This window comes from Aplidium turbinatum, chromosome 6 (assembly GCF_918807975.1).
Source record: "Aplidium turbinatum chromosome 6, kaAplTurb1.1, whole genome shotgun sequence".
Taxonomy (NCBI): Eukaryota; Metazoa; Chordata; class Ascidiacea; order Aplousobranchia; family Polyclinidae; genus Aplidium; species Aplidium turbinatum.
The window spans coordinates 1,801,797-1,820,770 of record NC_137477.1 but is presented as its reverse complement, the minus strand read 5'-3'; the positions used below and the strand labels follow the sequence as shown (position 1 = coordinate 1,820,770).

At 39.2% G+C, this 18,974-nt stretch overlaps 1 protein-coding gene and 1 long non-coding RNA gene across 6 annotated transcripts; one reads left to right on the top strand and one right to left on the bottom strand.

The window, feature by feature from the left end:
• Positions 1-1,851: 1,851 nt before the first annotated feature.
• LOC145771753 (uncharacterized) lies at positions 1,852-2,859 on the bottom strand. Its single transcript, XM_082583486.1, has one exon. It carries the CDS (start codon positions 2,857-2,859, stop codon positions 1,852-1,854), a length of 1,008 nt encoding a protein of 335 aa, XP_082439612.1.
• An 8,243-nt stretch (positions 2,860-11,102) lies between these two features.
• Positions 11,103-14,796, top strand: LOC145772802 (uncharacterized). 5 transcript variants are annotated; one of them, XR_014289330.1, is made up of 5 exons: positions 11,103-11,239; positions 13,062-13,146; positions 13,296-13,411; positions 13,535-13,709; positions 14,262-14,796. It is a non-coding gene; the product is annotated as an uncharacterized LOC145772802 (long non-coding RNA). The 5 variants fall into 3 exon arrangements; XR_014289329.1 differs by having other exon boundaries at positions 11,103-11,431; XR_014289331.1 differs by having other exon boundaries at positions 11,103-11,431; positions 13,521-13,709.
• Positions 14,797-18,974: the final 4,178 nt, after the last annotated feature.

The window sequence follows — 18,974 nt, the reverse complement described above, 5'->3', positions numbered from 1 at the left end:
CCTATAATTCGACATATTACATGACTATCTTTGGTTATACTTTACGAAAGTACCCATTCTAAGCGCCATTTTGGCCGCCATATTGGATTACCATTATATTGGATTATTGGAGGTAATTTCTAATGCCATATTTGAACTCACAGACCCCGAAAACCCCTATAGGAGCACCATAAATACCGCCAAAATACACGTCGTTTGGTGAAAAAGCTTAAAAACTCATATTTTGGTGAATTTATGGATACCCCCTTTTCAGGGGGCATGTACATGGGGGTTAGGGTGGTCCAATATGATAATTGTTTTCATATTCCGGATTTGGATACTACTCCACATATTTTAAGCACCGTACCACGTTGCCATCGTGAAATTCGTCAAATAACACACCCCCCTATTATAAGAACACTTTCTTACTTCTCTACTTACTTTTCTTATACTTATTTCTTTATACTTATTTTACGATATTTCTTACAAGCCTGCTGAGACGCAAGTTCGCGATTATCAGTCAGAAAGCAAAGTGATTACGTAGCATAGTGGGAGTTCGACATTAAGAAATTTACAGTAAGTATTTGGCAAATATATCAGCAGCCATTTTGGATTTTGCTGTGATATAATTTATATGCAAATGTTTTAATCCCTTAAATGGATTCCTTGTCAACGAAACATATGGATAGGCACCAAAATTATCATTCTAGACCAAATACAAGTGAATTTGTTTGTTTTTGTTTGAAATTTGTAATATGGCAGCCCTATTGGCGGCATTATTGCATTTGTACATGATGCAATCCCCAACCAGTCAAATAAATAGTTTCAATGTATTCCTTGCCCCTCAAAACATATGGTTAGACCAAAATTATCATCCTAGGTCAAATACTAACTGAGTTATAGGGAGTTATCTGAAACGGCAGCCATTTTGGACGCCATCTTGAATTTCTCAAAACGCTCAAGGGTGCGCGGAGTGCACCCGGCAGATTCTGAAAGAGTAGACTCTAGGCTACCAAAATCAATAAAAAAAAAACTTTGCATAAAATTTCCAGGTTCAGCCAAAAAATTGGATTTGGCAACCGGACTATAAGAGCCATCTTATCATTAATAGAGGATGCGGCTATCTGTGGTTCATCCAAATCCTGAAAATCCTGATTTAGCACATTAATTAATTGTTTACATGTGTCCTCAGCAGGTGTAGATTTAACAAATAAGCAGGTTGAGCAAACCTCACTTACACTTGCATCCGACTCATAATCAAAACCAAAAATTGTCCAGCCACAATGGTTGCCCAAACTGGCCACACCTTTGCTCAGACATACGAAATACTTCATGGGCATTAGCCCCAAGCAACAACTCTACACGTTTAGATTTCAGCTGCAAAACATCTATATCCGCCAAATGAAGATAGTCCTTCAAAGAATTTGCATTGGGCATGTTTTCCTCCAAATGAGGTAATTCATCCAACACTCGACACAAAGGAATATTGAATGACTGCTTAGTGCTTTTCACTCACACCTTGGACACACAAATTCTCAACACTCACACCGCACCTACTCACACCATTTATACTCTGGATCTTAATCTCATCCCTTTTTGGTTGCAATTTTAATTTACAAACCAGGCTTGTGCTACACAGGCATGTTGTTGAGCCTGTGTCCAACATAGCATATGTGGTAACGAATGATTTTGAGCCATCTTCTCACACTTTTTACGGGGACAATATTAAGCATGGCAGCACCCTTGCGACCTGAGCTTTTATGCGTCATAGCTACAACTTCCCTTTTTGACAAGGCGCCTTGCTTATGTCTTAAATGGAGTAAGGAATTATGCCTTTTATCACAAATTTTGCATGACCTTTTGAATGTACAGTCAGCTACAGTAAAATGTATGACCAGGTTTTAAGCAATTGAAACAGAGTTTGTTTTCTTTTACAAATCTATGACGGCCCTCTACTTTTTCCTCCAGAAAGGAAGCACAAACCCACAGCTGATGTGATCTACTGCAAAATTTACACAATATGGACGGGTTGCTAACCTTAACATCTTCATTTACAGCTAAAGTCTTAAACCTGTAACGCCGATCTTTGCCATCTCTGGTTCGAACGTCTGAGTCATTCCTCTTTTCCTTGAGATCGAAGATTTGCTGTGCCCATTCTGTTTGGGCATATGAGGCTGCATCTTCCACAATATCGATTAGGTCAGAGAAACATAGTCTCATGTTAGCCTTTTCTCTAGCGTGAGACAGAATCGAAAATTGCTCTCGAACCTTTAATGGCAGTCGGGTTAGAATTTTATGGAATAATTCAGAACCATTGAGCTCAGTTAAAATGCCTTTGCTTTCAAATAAGCACCTAAAGTTATTCATTTTAATGGCAAGCTGTCTCAATTGTTCTGAATCACTCTCACGGATGGAAGGGCCCCAGGTAAGTTCATCCTTGGCCCTTTGCATCAAACGCATGTTACTACCATACTTACCATTTAGCAGGCTCCAAGCCTTGCGATAACCATCGCTCTTGTCCATATAAGATGAACAACCCTGTATTAGGTCAAATGCATCCCCTTCCAAATACATTTGAAGGTACATCAACCGATGATGGTCATTTGGACAGTATGGCTCTACAAATGTAAAAAACTCCTGCGTAAAAGAACTATAAAAGGAGACATCTCCATTAAATTTCTTTAACGTGAGTTTGGGTAAATGCATTGGTGGTGCATGCTGGTATGGAGGTGCTTGTTGCAAATGCATTGGATATGCATGCTGAGAGTGAGGTAGCGATGTTCGAGGTGAATGCAATGGTGGCGTAAGCCGAGATAGCGACGCTTGGGGTTGTTGGTAGGGACTGGGCTGAAACATTGACCCCATACGAGTACCTGCCATAGCATTATGCTGGCTAGGCAGACAAAAGATTGCCCTAGAATAAAGCCTGGAGGGGGCGAGGTGACATAGGTCCAAAAAACGGTTTATTGTCATCAACCTCAGACATCTCCTGTTTGGGAGTTTCATCCAAAATCAGATGGTCAGATTGGTGACGACTAAATCGAGTTTCAAACTCAGTTATGCCTATGGGTTTGGAATGAAATGGTTCACTGGGACCTAGGTCCACAACACCTTTCGATGGCAGTAATGAACTGTCTCCCTCCGCACTTCCTAATTTGCTCCTGAGCAGAGACATCAATTGTTCTTGCCTATGATTAGCCTCAGCCTCCCTCACGAGATAGTTTTAATTCTTTCTGCATCTTTACCAAAAGAGCAGCAAGGTCAGGGTTGGAAGCTTCATGATTGGGTTCAACAGCGTTAAAACCACTAGCCGCAGAACTCGTGTCTGTAAAATTACAACTAGTAAACACAATATAATCCACAAGTAGTTTAACCAGCAGCCTATAAACTGACAAGGCTATGGTACTTCAACAATTATCAAGATAACAAAACTACAAGAAATAATGAAAGCTACAAGAGGAATTAGCTTATACAAATGGTTACACTTAAACCAACTTACAAATCAACAAACAAACGACAATGGTATGGACTGACACACAATTGCTTAGTGCAATACAAATACTTAGCACATACAAAACTTACTTTTTACTAACAGACCAGGTGAATGTCATATACCAAGCTAAAATTACTAAAGAAAAGGCCTTGTAATTTTATATCAACGAAATCACTTTATGCAGTACACAAAACCATACAACACCAAAGGGAAAAGCTTCTAATTTTATTGTAATGATGTAGATTTTAAACCTTTGTCTGCAGGTTAAATCCACGAGTTGCCAACAAATGGCCAAAGATTTCGTCTACTGCCTGAAATGAATTGCAGATCACTTCTCAAAGTCTGGTCGCTTAAGTGTTAGTTGCTCTCTATACTCTACTTCAAATACCACTAGGTTAGCGAAAGTATATTGACCCAACCAAAGACACAATAAGACACAAACTATGAGAAACAATTACAATAAAAATGTCTGCTCTTACCTCCACAGTAGACGAACCAAAAAGAAAGAGCCACCAACAAAATGCAAATATCGTGTGCTCGAATATCAACCGAGCGTGAAACAATTTAAACCGTTTAAGAAAGGGAGTCGAGTTTCTAACACCTATCATGTCAAATGAAAATTTGTAATTGCAAACAAGCCAGTATTTCTTATTCAGTTTTTTGACTTATTTCCAGTTACTCAGTTCAGGCGTATCATCTCAAGCGAATGTTGTAATTGCAACAAGTCAACATTTTCTCTAGAGTTGTTACTGCTTGTGTTGTGGTTTTCAGTTCAGTCCTATCATCTCAAGTGAAAGTTGTCATTTCAAACTAGCCAACATTTCGTTCTGAATTGTTTCCACTTCTTTCCATTTGTTAACAATCAACAACCCTTAACAGTCGCCATTGCATGTTTTTGTTTTCGTCTGTAACAAATTATGTTCTGTCGACACGACATCGTCCACAGCACGAGCGAAAGTTTTGCATTATTGCAGAGAAAAGAACTGCTGACATTGGTTAGAGTGCAGAATCACTTGGTTTCGTGCATAATTAAAAATAATCAGTTAGGACATATTTTCCTGATGTGAACGACCTTAATCAGGTCAGAGTTTCGCTTTTTGTGCTGACTTATGACTACATCTAGTTCAAGTTACCTTGGTTTGTGGTGGTGACAGAGAGAAAGTTAAAACTGCAAACAAGCCAATATTTCCTCTTGAACTTTTTCAACTCCTCTCCACTTACTCAGTTCAGGCCTATCATCTCAAGCGAAAGTTGTCAATGCAAACAAGCCCCATTTCCTCTTGAGTTTTTCGACTTATTTCCAGTTGCTCAGTTTAGGCCTATCGTTTCAACCAAAAGTTGTAATTGCTAACTAGACAACGTTTCATTTTGACTATTTTTAAACTTGTTTCCAGTTGCTCAGTTCAGGCCTATCATCTGAACCAAAAGTTGTAATTGCAAACAAATTGACATTTACTTTTGAATGTTTTCGACTTCTTTCCATTTGTTTTTCCAAACGATAACGCGATTATATCATGTAGCATGACTGTTTGCTTTTCCAAAGCTACTTTTATTTTTTGCCAGCTCATCACATTTTATTTTGTGGACATGCCAAGGATAATTGCGACAATGCTTCTATCAGTGGCCCCATTATTCCTTCATTATAAAAATTTTGGCAACGCTTTTTTTTAGCTTGAATGGACTAGTGAAATTGATCATCTTGTTTGTCACCAACTGCATTTATGGAAAGAAATTCAAGTGAGAGTGCAGAAAACGCATTTTGAGAGACATGCGAAAACTGCTAATTCTGTAAGCATCAAGTAGATAGTTAACTCCTGTCTGAGAATAAGGAGATTTGAAATTTAATTAATGTATTACAGTGCATCCACTTGAATTCTTGCCGAGTACGTAATTCCAATTTTGAAAATGTTGATCTTTTAGCACTTTAAACCTTGTCAGAGAAATGCAAACCCATTAAAATTAGAACCCATTAGAATTGCACGTTCCCATTTTTTGAACAAATTCTTCATCTGCCTCAACTCAATATGAAGAGGTGGCAATAGAATTCCATGAGGATCTGTTAAGCAAGACAAGGAAGAACGCTTGGTCAATTATAGTAGACTTAATAGTAGCATGGCTGTTCCACAGGAACCAACAGTGTTTCGTGAATCCTCTTTGCATTCCCATCCAATTCCAAACACTTTGGCGTTTCTGCCAAAACATAATTGATTTAGATCTTCGCATTTAAAGTCGGAGTCTGCAAAATCACTTAGATGTGTTAAAAACCATACCAGTCAGATTTGCATGTTCACAAAAGAATTCACTCGTGTAAAAAGTCATACCAGTGTGATGTATACAACTAGCGATTTTCACACAAACGAAATTTGATAACTCACCAAAGGTTTCCATCACATAGAAAATCATACAAATGTGAAGAGTTGCAAATCAGGCTGAACCTTTAAGTCTGCCTTGGCACGTCAATTGTTTCATGTTCAGTGTTTAATTTGAATATAATTTTTCTGAAACCAAAAGCTTACCTGCAGAATAATTCGGTACATTTTCTCTTTTTTTCGGTTTGTTTTCTATTACACAAAACCTCATTATTATCATTTACTGTCATACTTTGTTGTGTATTTATATTTATACATGTATGCGCGGAACGTTTCAGTTGAAACGCATCCAAATTTGGAATACAGCATACTTCCTTTGATGCTGAAGGATTATCTTCAGTTTAATGCAGAATTTGCAGCGGCGCTTTTCAGTCTTTGTGTTATTGTAGATCCCCTTATTTACTTTCATGTTCGTCACAGAACCCCAACTGATAAAAATTTAGACTAAAACAATAGCGTTCTTGTTAATAGCATAACAAAGAAAAGGTGACACAATAAGTAACAAATTTATAATGACGCACCAATAAACTGAAGCAACAGTTCAATTCCTCTAAAACTGAAGAACCGTCGCGGAACCCTTTTTGAACAGCACTGGTTTAATGTGCTGATAACAAAGTCCAAAAGTCAAACCAACGTATGCTAACTCTTGCATAAATTCGACTTTCTTGAACCAGTGTTGTTCTTGTGTGTAACTTGAATTATAAATGATGATAGTATCTTCACATTTCATCTTTCAATGCATATTGCATACTTATGAATGGACGTGCTTTCATTTATCAAGTACATTATTTATGATTATTGTTATCGAAGTGCGTTTTGTTGTTGACGTGTTATTGCTTTAAGTTGCATTGTAATTTACGTTGTTGCTGATTGCTTCGTTGCTGATTGCTTTGTTACGTTGCCTTAAGTTCCTTTGTCGTTTTTACTGGTGTTTATTTTCAGTCTCAATTCAGTTTGCAGTTTATGTCGTCAGAACAACCTAGTTGCATTTTAGCGTAATAAACTTCTTAATAGAGGAATTGTAGATGGTTTCACTACATTTTATTAAGCTAATAAAGTATGGATCTAAAGACTTGCGCCCTAGACTCTTAGCTGCGGACCCGCAAAGTAAAGACGCTAAACGACAATGGGTGCATTGGTACAAGTCTTTTACAATTTATGTAGAAAAGCTTGGAGAAGTTTCAGCTGAAGACAAGTTGAATTTGCTTATAAATCATATAGACGCTTCAATATATGAACTGGTGTGTGAGACAACAAATTATGATGAAGCTATCGAACAACTGAAGCGCCTTTTTGAAAAGGTTTCTAACCCCATGTTTTCTCGATTTGTTTTAAAAACTAGGAAGCAGAAGCCAGATGAATCACTAGACGAGTACATGCAGACCTTAAAGCGATTGAGCCTCTCCTGTGACTTTCGGGCCGTATCGGCAGTTGCGCATAAAGAGGAAGCTATACGTGACTCGTTTATCGCTGGGATTTCGTCAAATCACATTAAACAACGCTTGCTAGAGGACAAAAATGCTTCGCTACAACAAACTTTTGATAAAGCTCGATCCTTAGATGATGCCCAAACGTTTTGCAATCGTGTCGAAATGACTGCGAGCCAGACTCCGTCTTCACTTGATTGTGGCGCAACAGCTTTTGAAACACGTCCTACCTTTAAAATTGAAGATTCTTCAGCTGAGGAAGAAAGCTCAGATGTTAGCGCCGCGTTGGTTGAAAAGTGTAACTATTGCGGAAATAGGCGACATAGTAGAAGATATTGCCCTGCTCGTGAAGTTATTTGTTTCAAATGTTCTAAAAAAGGTCATTTCTCAAAAGTTTGTCGTCTTTCCAGGGTAAATCGAAAACCTGTTTATTCATCTGCTTCTACTCCACGAGATGTCATTATGAATATGACAACCGAATCTTTCGACACCCACGCAAAGGTCAACGTCCCTGTTACAGTTAACGGAGTTCAAGCCAATGCTCTCATCGACACTGGCTCTACCCTTTGTCACATGAGCGACCGTTTAAGAAAGCGTCTAAAACTAAATCTTGAAGAAAGTGAATGCCGCATTGGTTTAGCCGTGAAAGGATGTTCATCGCAAAGTTTAGGAATCTGTAACGTAAAAGTCGCGCTTTTTGGACAAGAGTATGATAATGTAGGAGTCACTGTTTTGAAAAATTTGCTCACCGACCTAATTATCGGACAAACTTTTATGAAACAGCACAAAAGCGTGAACATTCAATTTGGAGGGCCTATGCCAACGTTACAGATCGGAGCATTAGAAGCTATTAAAACGTCTATTTCAATACAGCTTTTCAAACACTTAAGGAAGGAGTGCCATCCGATTGCTACAAAGCCTAGAAAGTATTCTCAAGCCGATAGAAGGTTTATCTCTTCAGAGGTGCAGCGACTTTATAAGGAAGGTTTAATTGAGCCGAGTCGTTCGCCATGGCGAGCACAACCTCTTGTGGTCACTCAAGAAAATCACAAAAAGCGTATGGTCATCGATTTTAGCCAAACCATAAACAAATTCACTTGTTTGGACGCGTATCCTTTACCTCTTATGTCAGACGTAGTGAACAATGTCGCTAGGAACAGCATCTATACAACGCTAGATTTAAAAAGTGCGTACCACCAGGTAGAAGTTCCTCTGCAAGATCGAAATTACACTGCTTTCGAAGCCGATGGAAGCTTGTGGCAATGGAAGAAAACGCCGTTTGGTCTAACGAATGCAGTACCTGGTTTTCAACGGATAATGGACAACATTATCAAAGACTACGAGTGCAAAGGTACGTACGCTTATCTTGACAATATTACCGTTTGCGGGAAAACCCAAGAAGAGCACGATCAAAATTTCTTGCAGTAGCTCGAGAATGCAATCTAACTTTCAATGAAGCAAAAAGTACTTATTCGGCAGATACAATGGACTTGCTTGGATATAGAATCTCTAAAGGTACTTTAAGTCCTAACCCCGAAAGAGTGGAATCTCTACTAAAAATCCCGCTTCCAGAAAGTAATAAACAACAGCAGAGGATTGTCGGTTTATTTGCTTATTATGCGCAATGGATTTCGCGTTATTCTGACAAGATTCAGCCTCTAATTCGAAACACTACCTTTCCTCTGAATGATGCAGCCCTAAACTCTTTCGCGACGTTGAAAGCTGAATTGGCTCAAGTTACGCTTGGGGTGATAGATGAAGAAATTTCATTTACAGTAGAAACTGATGCATCTGACATTGCCATTTCAGCCACTTTAAATCAGAACGGGCGACCCGTTGCTTTTTTTTCCAGGACACTCAACAAAAATGAAAAAGTTTACTCAAGCATAGAGAAAGAAGCGACGGCAATTATCGAAGCCATTCGAAAATGGAGTCATTTTCTAGCGGGACGCCGATTCAAACTTGTCACAGATCAAAAATCGGTGGCATTCATGTACAACAGCAACAACCATGGCAAGGTAAAAAACGCAAAAATTTTGAGATGGCGACTGGAACTATCACAGTACGATTATGAAATCGTTTATCGAGCAGGGAAGTATAATACTGCTCCCGACACTTTATCTAGAGTGTATTGTGCAACTATGATGGACAATTCGTTGTATGAAATTCATGCGGCCTTATGCCACCTTGGAGTAACTCGCATGCATCATTATGTTAAAACAAAGAATTTGCCTTATTCTATTGATGACATCCGTAAAATGACATCCGCTTGTAAAATTTGTGCTGAGTTGAAACCTAAGTTCTACAAGCCAATTGAAATTCCATTGATAAAAGCTACGCAACCTATGGAGCGCTTAAGCATCGATTTCAAAGGACCTTTACCTTCTGCTACGAATAACAAATACATTCTGACTGTAGTAGATGAGTACTCTCGATTTCCTTTCGCCTTTCCTTGTAGTAAAGTAGACACTGAAACTGTAATCTCGTGCATGTCTAGTCTTTTTGCAATGTTTGGTAAATGTGGTTATGTGCATTCGGATAGAGGTGCATCGTTTATGTCTAAGGATTTTGTGTCTTACATGTACAGTTTGCGTATTCCTACCAGCAGAACCTCTATATACAATCCACGGGCTAATGGCCAATGCGAAAGATACAACGACGTAATTTGGACTTCTGTAAAACTTGCTTTGAAAACTCGAGATCTTCCTATTTCTAAATGGGAGTGTGTTCTACCTGATGTTTTACATTCTATGCGCTCTTTATTATGTACTGCAACAAACGTGACGCCACACGAGCGATTTTTTAATTTTCAGCGTCATTCAAGTCTAGGTCTTTCCATACCTACTTGGGTTAAATGTCCTCAAAAGGTTTTATTGAGACGACACGTTCGTGCTAGCAAGTATGAACCGCTTGTCGAAGAAGTGGAAATGACTCATGCAACTCCGAACTACGCGCACGTTCGTTTCGCGAACGGACGCGAAATCACAGTGTCAATTCGTGACATCGCTCCAACTGCTCGTGGTGGCCTTGACGAGTCGACTCTTAGGTTGCCGGATTCCGGGAGTCCAAACGAAGGGATAAACAATCCATCTGTGGAATTTCCCGAACAAATAACAACTAATAATGAGTCTGTCAATGAAGATGCACCTGCCCCGTCATCGGAAACTCATATACCGACTGATTCCAGCGAGCGCCCCATGCCCCGGCGCTCATCTCGTTCAAGGCGACCGCCAAACAGATTTGTAAATTAATTAAATGTATTTAATGTATTAGCGCCTTTAATTTTTGTTGATCCCTATTGATAATCTATGGAAGGGGTGAATGACGTGTTATTGCTTTAAGTTGCATTGTAATTTACGTTGTTGCTGATTGCTTCGTTGCTGATTGCTTTGTTACGTTGCCTTAAGTTCCTTTGTCGTTTTTACTGGTGTTTATTTTCAGTCTCAATTCAGTTTGCAGTTTATGTCGTCAGAACAACCTAGTTGCATTTTAGCGTAATGAACTTCTTAATAGAGGAATTGTAGATGGTTTCACTACATTTGTAACATGTACATTTATTTGCAATACATGTTCAATACAACTATAAATTGTTGCTTTAGTCTTTGTTACAATGCCAGTACTGAAGTTGCACAGCGTCACGTTGTTATCTGATAGAAATTGGTTCGTTTGTTGTGAATATTGTGAGTGAACTTCCATCACATTATACAGTATTTGTTAATGCACCCTTCACAAAGTTTGATTTGTTGTTTCAGGTTGACATTGTAAATACTTTTTAAATATTTCAACCACATTTTGCTGCTTGAACCTTAGGCTGTTGCGTAGTCCTATGTAATTTTCTTGATATCAAAGTAATTTTCTTAACTTATGGAAAAACTTGAAGGAATTGTTGTGAAGCTTGAAGATGTTGAAGAATATGAAGACTACAGGAATATGAATGCCTGTTCAGTTGTTGCAGATGACATTGCGTTGAGGTTTGATCACAGAGTCAATACTTGCGAATAAGTATATCAGTGTGGAATGTGTGACAAGTAAATTACACAACGAACTGTTTGATAAGTCATCAAATAGTTCATTCAAATGGCAAACCATGCAAATGTGATATATGCAGATATGTGTTTTTGTGACAGATCCACTTTGAACTCTCATGAAAAGAATTCACTCAGGTGAAAAACCCTTACAAATGTGATGCATGCAACAATTGTTTTTCTTGTAAGTCCACGTTAAATGCCCACAAAAGGATTCATTGCGGTAAAAAACCATACCATTGTAATGTAAGTGCTTTTCGCAACAGTCAACGTTGCCTGGTCAGTGGTCACCAACGAATTCACTCTGGTGAAAAACCATACAAATGTGGTGTATGCAACAAGTGTTTTCCGTACAATGCACTCTTGTTCACTCACAAAAAGTTTCATTTAGGTGATAAACCTTACTGTGGCGATGTATTTAGCAAATGTCTTTCATTTAAAATAGTTCTGATAATTCACCAAAGAGCTCACAGGTGAAAAACCACACCAGTGTGATTTATGCAACAAGTGTTTTTTGCAAAAAACACATTTGATTACTAGCCAAATAGTTGATGCAGATGAAAAACCAAGTAAGATTGATGTCTCAGCCATGAATTTATTTTGAGTGCTAAACTTTGAAAATATGGCATGTCCATTTAGGCTTTTATGTAGAGATTTAGTTTTGTGTCGACATAAAAGAGCCTATTTTATCACAAAGTATTATAATTATTTCAAATAGGTTTTTCATGTCCTGCTTTTACTTTACGTCATAGAATTTACTGACAATTTGAAGTATAAATATTTGTTTGAAAGCTGCTTCAAATTTGATCATCAGTAGCCTGACAGGAATTTTATAGATCAAATTCTGAACAAACTTTTGAATACCATTGTACCATTGAAAAGATTTTGTTGAGAAGGAAGTTGCAGTGCTAAGCACTTCTGCCGTGTGAAAAAAGTTTGATTTGAATATGCTTTTTCTAAAATCTAAAGCTTATCTGCCATATAAGCCAATGTACTTTACTTTTGTAATCTGTTTATCGTTTAAAAAATACAAATTGTTAGAACACATTTGCCTTATTTATGGTTGAATTGAGCGATATCCGAACTTTAATTTGAAAATATTCCATTTACAACCAAAAGATTGCCCTCAAAATAATACAATCCGGTTTCTCCTTTGCAACTTCTTTGCTGAGGATAGTGGCTTGACTTAAGAATAAAAAAGGTGACTTGAAAGTTTGTCGGCCGAGAGACAGAGTGGCTTCTTTGCGACGAAGCTCGGCCGATTGGATGCCACTAAATCACGGAGATTGTCCTATTGTGTGAGACGCAGGTATCCGATCACTGCACAGTTTTGAACTGTTGGCAGTTCAAAACTGTGCAGTGATCTCTTTGCATTGCTTTCTACAGCTACAGCCTCGAACATTGCAGCATATCATTCTTTGAACACAGAACTATAGTGTGACTTGATTGTTTAATCACATAAGGTTGATAAATCCTAAGACATTGTCAACCATTGTCAGATAATCTTATATTCCCGTTGAATAAATAAAAAAACTTGACAAATTTATTATATGATTAACCACTGGTCCAAGACGTATTGAGAAAACATGACCCATGTGTTAACATTTAGCAAGACAATAATCTCATGCTTGGTGGTAGACGCAATCATGAGGTTGATTTTGGCTCTGGAGCGGTGTCGAACTGACGTCCTTTCAAATGTCGCGCAGACGTTCTCACCACTCGGCTACGCAGCCATTATTATTACTGATCTTTACTGGTTTATCTTCAGCACACCACCATCTTCATCTCTCTCTTCCACTCACCATGCTCCGCAGACAATCGAACCACATCTCAGCAATCCTACTCGGTACCAGGTGAGCAGTCTTATAGCATGCAGCAACTCATAATGTTGCGTTTTTATAAGACTTGCTTGATTACCAATGACGAGCGGCTATCGGCTGCATATCCAAGTGATGAGGGCACCGGTTCGACACTGCTCAAGAGCATGTGGTTGTGTTTTTAGCATGACACTTATAAAGGTGGACGCGAAGATTGGCTTCCTTGCCTTCCCGTCCACTTAATCAAAACCTTCAACTATTTGGCGTAAGCCTGGACACGACAACAGCGTAACTGAGAAAGGTTAGTGGCTTCAACACGCAACTTTTCTCATTTGTGGTTCATCTGAGCTGTGCGTCTGTAAACGATAACACTGCAGATGTTGGACCAGTATGTGATCGTGTTGTCATAGTGATTCTCTTCCAGCGGAACCGTGGTTGGAAACAACCACCCGTCATCAAAGGAAGATTCCAGCAGAAGCAACTAGAGATTATCCTGAGGAGATACATCAGTAAATGATGGAGGAACTGACCTTTGGCGCTGCTCAAATATCGTATGACCCGGGCACTACACCTTGGCGGTGTGGCTTCAATGATATTAAGTGGGTGTTTGATGGCACGTTTTACTAATGGACATGTAGCGATTTCACATAACAGATCAGTCTACTAACATTCTTGCTAATAACTGAGTATTAATATTTGATCATACATCGGCAACAACGTTAGCTCTGATGATGTGACGCGGTATTTGAACAACCACTACAGGAATGGGGTGAAGCACATACGCTCGTATAATCAAGCTTTTGTTGGAAATTGCTGGTACCACGATCTTGTTATTTTGGAACTTGCAATATGACCCGACCATTTAGGAGGCTACTGAATCATCAACGACTACATTTCTTATGAAATTGATACGAGACAGAATTAAGTTTCGATATCTTGTAGCGTTTCTCACCTTTTTTACCCGTAGACTCCTAAACGTGTAGGATTGAACCCGAGTGCAAAGTTAATCTGTTTTCTAGAAGTCATTGCTTCCAATTCCATACACCCTTGGTTGGAAACCATAAATTTCTTTAAACCGTTAATGTGTTTGAAAGTTGTTATTGCTTGAATTACGTTTGTCCAACAAGTAACTGACTCTTATTCTTCTGCAGGGGAATACGTGACGTGCGACTATATTTTCTTCGATGTCGGGCTTCCAGCCGTCAGCAACAAGAGCTAAGAGGGCGTGGATACGGGATAAGGCCATGGCCTAAACGTACAGTGGCCTCTTCTCTATTTATGCAACCTATGATATTTGTTAATGCTTTCGTGCCAAGCAGGTTGTCTGGTTTATCTTGCTTGGCATGACATCATCCGATGATGACATTATGCGTGGGTGACGTAAATCTCGGACGCAACCACTTTCTGTGGTTGGGGTGGGTTTGTCATAGCGATCTATACAGTGGGTTTGATAATTCTGGCATTACAGAGATGATACCATTTTGTTGCTTGGCTTGAATGTTCCGGCTTATACGTAATAAACATCTCTATGATGACCATGATGGTTCATGGTCAGCCTCGAACTCAATTGGTTAAGCGCCTGACTTTACAAACGAAGAAACCTTTGCGGCGGCGTTGCTAATAATCAACAATAGTGAAGTTGGACTACAAGGCAGACACGCGCTCCTGTGACACCGAGTCCCCAACAGCGGACAATATTCTTGTGTTTACCACTTAACATTGAATGCAGCTTTGCAGCGTATGCTACCATTGAAAAGTGGGACTTTCAATATACAACTTTCTTGCAAATGTGCCAAATTTTGGACCAAAAAATACAGAAGACTAAACTGCAATTGTTTACCTTTCTTGACCACTCGATATTTGGCTTGGAAGGTTAGTTGATGGCGTCTGATTTAGTGGTAGTGAGTTTGATTCCCTGCCAAAGTATACCAAAAACCTTTGGAAACGCAGAAACCCACCGAATCTTCTCATCGTCTGTCTATTAACCTTTGTAACAGAAAGTAACATCACACCGTGTTTCTCATCTTGATTCATCGCCCCAAGTTCTTTATCTTGATTCATCGCCCCGTGTTCCCCATCTTGATTCATTGCCCCATGTTCCTCATCTTGATTCATCACCCCGTGTTTCTCATCTTGATTCATTGCCCCGTGTTCCTCATCTTGATTCATCACCCCGTGTTTCTCATCTTGATTTATCGTCACATGTTCCTCATCTTGATTCATCACCCCGTGTTCCTCATCTTGATTCATCGCTCCGTGTTCCTCATCTTGATTCATCGCCACATGTTCCTCATGTTGATTCATCACCCCGTGTTCCTCATCTTTATTTATCGCCCCGTGTTCCTCATCTTGATTCATCGCCCCGTGTTCCTCATCTTGATTCATCACCTTGTGTTCCTCATCTTGATTCCTCACCCCGTGTTCTTCATCTTGATTCATCGCCCCGTGTTCCTCATCTTGATTCATTGCCCCGTGTTCCTCATCTTGATTCATCACCCCGTGTTCCTCATCTTGATTCATCGCCCCGTGTTTCTCATCTTGATTCATCGCCCCGTATTCCTCATCTTGATTCATCGCCCCGTGTTGACATCACCCGCATTTGCTTTTCACTCAGCACTGAAAATATTGGTTAGTTTCAAGATGGTTTTATCAGTTCAGGCAAACCAATTTTAAAACTGCTAAGTATAAACACTGGACTTTGGATCAGAACCGGTTGTGCAAGCCACTTATATTTAACGACTGAAAACAAACGGTTAAAAACATTTAAGATCTCACTACAAATTGAGAGAATGGATTCAAAAAAATCTTATGCTATATTTTGGCACTACTGCAGTAAACTAAATACATGACTGAAAGAAACCTTTGGTCAAATAATCTCTCCCCTATTGTCTCACCCTCAGTTGACCGATGATGAACTATAGAGGTGAAACCTTTCCACTAACCAAAGGTCAACCCAATGAATTGCCGCTTTGTGACTCACAAAAAGTCATTCATTTGTGACGTTGCGTCTTGTGCTACAGCTCGCCCCGGATTTGCAAACAACCCTAAGCATGTATCCAGCCACCAAATCCGTCTTTTTTACATCAATTTAAAAAAAGGCCTGGCTTGGTTGGTTGGGTAAGATACTGCTTGCAAATGTTTCACTTTCAACTGCAGAAAAATGCGAACAGCAATTATGTCGGCCTGCTCTGTGTAAAATAACTTCAATTTTGTGGAAAAGTTTAAATAACTCAGATTTGGTTAAAAGTTATGTGAAAAACATGATAATGTTACATCGTTTTTGCATTCTAATTTGTTGACCATAGGGCTTTGTTTTGACTTAAAAGCTGCAGTGTGATGATTTGTAGAAGCAGAAGAGACTTCTGAGCAATATGTTCTGCTTCGCTAGCGGAAAAATCCAGTTACGCTAAAAAAAGGTTGTCAGTTTGAAAGCCGCCGCAGTGCATGGTGACGGGATGTTGAAGGACAAAGCGCTTTGCATGGCGGCGCATTTTATGAGTGGACATTTGATCAAAGCAGTCGGGCTGTCTCCATCACCACTGAACAGCGAACAATTGATGCAGATGCATTAGCAACCGCTGCAGGTTGATAGCTTAATTGAAACCGTATTGTCACAGCTTGCGACCCAGTCAGCAAAACCGGTCCTTTTTACATTGATTGATTTGATCTTTATCCTCGGACTGGGAAAGCTTCTTTCAGAGCTTGATCCCAGCAGCTTCGCATGCTCAATTACTAGCGCGTCACTTCTGGAACGAAGAAGCTTCAACATCAAGCGACGCTGGTTCGACTCTCGGGGTGTGCGCTTGAGCAACGCACGTTAAGGACTGCTCTCCATTCAGCGGCATCTAATGAATGGAATAATCCCCTGGCAACAAGACTTCAACAATCGGAAACTTCACTCTGTCAATCTCACTGACCGGGCCTGCGTCAGTGATTCAAAGCCTCCACAAGTATGAGAAACTGCCAGGATTAAGCTCTCAAAGAAAGTTTCCCAGTCCGAGGATAAAGATTCAATCAATGCTTGTGTAGAGGCTTTGAATCACTGACGCAGGCCCTGTCACCGTGGTTGACAGAGTGTAGTTTCCGATTGTTGAAGTGTTGTTGCCAGGGAATAATTCGATCCCCTTGGTGACGCTGAATGGAGAGCAGTCCTTAGAATACGTTTCTCAAGCACACACTTCGAGAGTCGAACCAGCGGCGCTTGATCTTGAGTCTAAAATTGCTTTCGAACTACTGAGTCAGCGGAGCGGACGTTGATTGATTAAACGTCTGCAGACGTTGTCATGGCCAAGACAAGTTTTGCTGGCTGGAAAGTAGTAGGCTACTGTTCGAAATGAGACAATGCAAAATATCAAATATTTTCGGCTTAAACATCTATTCCAGGTTTTAAACATTGGGCGTTTTGGATACCATGTGACCCTCAAGGCCGCTTAACGTTGTCGGAGCATAAGTGCCAGTCATGTCTTCAACTTTAAGGTAACATTTCGGCTTTATTTACCTTGAAAAACTATTTGACGCACATCTTTGAGACGCACTGCTCTACGAAACTATCATGAACCTTTAGGGCAGTGTTGTACCCAAAGTGCGGGCCGCATGCAACCTACGGGAACAATATCTGTGCCCCGTCTGGGCTCAAAGCTCACAATCTTAATGCTTAAGCCAAATTTAAAGAAGCAAATGCGGCTCATGGCTGCAAGTCTCTAGGCATCACTGCTTTAGGCGTTTTATTCAGTTCAGTTTGTTTTTTATTTCTGACCATGACAAAGAAAAACCAATACATGACAAATATTGAAGAGGTTTAGAAAAGGGTAGAAGCGACAAAACGCGGACGTTATAAAGTGCATGATAGCAAAGCAGGACAATCAGTTTAAAAGTATGGCACGGTCGCAACACCTGGTCATCTCATCCATGATTTCCTATTAAACACGAATGAGATGGCGTATGTTGAAAGAATTCAACTGTTGTTTAGTCGACAAACCTTTACAACAGGAAGAGAGTTTGTAAGTTTTATATTCAATAAACTTATCAAGTCAGACAAATGATATTTTGGTTCAAATTAAATTTGATCAAACGACTTGCAAGTGCAAGCATTCCGTAAACGACGAAACAAATGATCAACTATTGCGTCACAGAGTAAACAAACAACCGAGGTCATGTTGGTTTTGTTTTGAACGAAATTTATAGACTTTTGGAATCAGTATAAAGTCAGACAAAAATCCACTTCCATTCATTTTTACGCTGAAATATACCAATCCAAGTAGCAAATTAAGTATTTTTTACGTTGATTCTACGTCTGCTGACGCTCAATCAATGTTAAAGAGATCGGATTTGCTGATTAAAGGATTCGAAGTCAAGCGACCTCTAAAATGCAACGTTTTAGGTTTGAAACGCTCAAGTTAACGCCTTAAAACTTCACTGCTTTAAAACTTACCTCAAACAAACCTACCCACCAATCAAGTGAAACAACGTCATTGAAATCCTCAGACGTGAAGGATTTTTGACTGTTGGTTGCATTTTGAATCAGTTTTAGAAACAAACATATTCCAAGACAAAATTTGTTTTATATGTGAAGAAGATCCTGAAAATTGTGTAAAAACAATAAATTGGTAATACCTGAAAAGACATTAAACTTATGAAAATATATTATTATTAATAATTTAATAATAATATTATTTTGTCATTATAAAAGATACTAGTTTGATATATTTTCAGGTATTGTCGATTTATTGTTTTTAAACATTTTTCTGGACCTTCTGATGATCCCCTTTTAAGGTGAAACAGGCTGTAGAGGTTTTAGAATGTAATAACTATATTTGATATAATTTGCTCTGCTTGGTATTGAGCACTTTTTTGTAATATTAAAG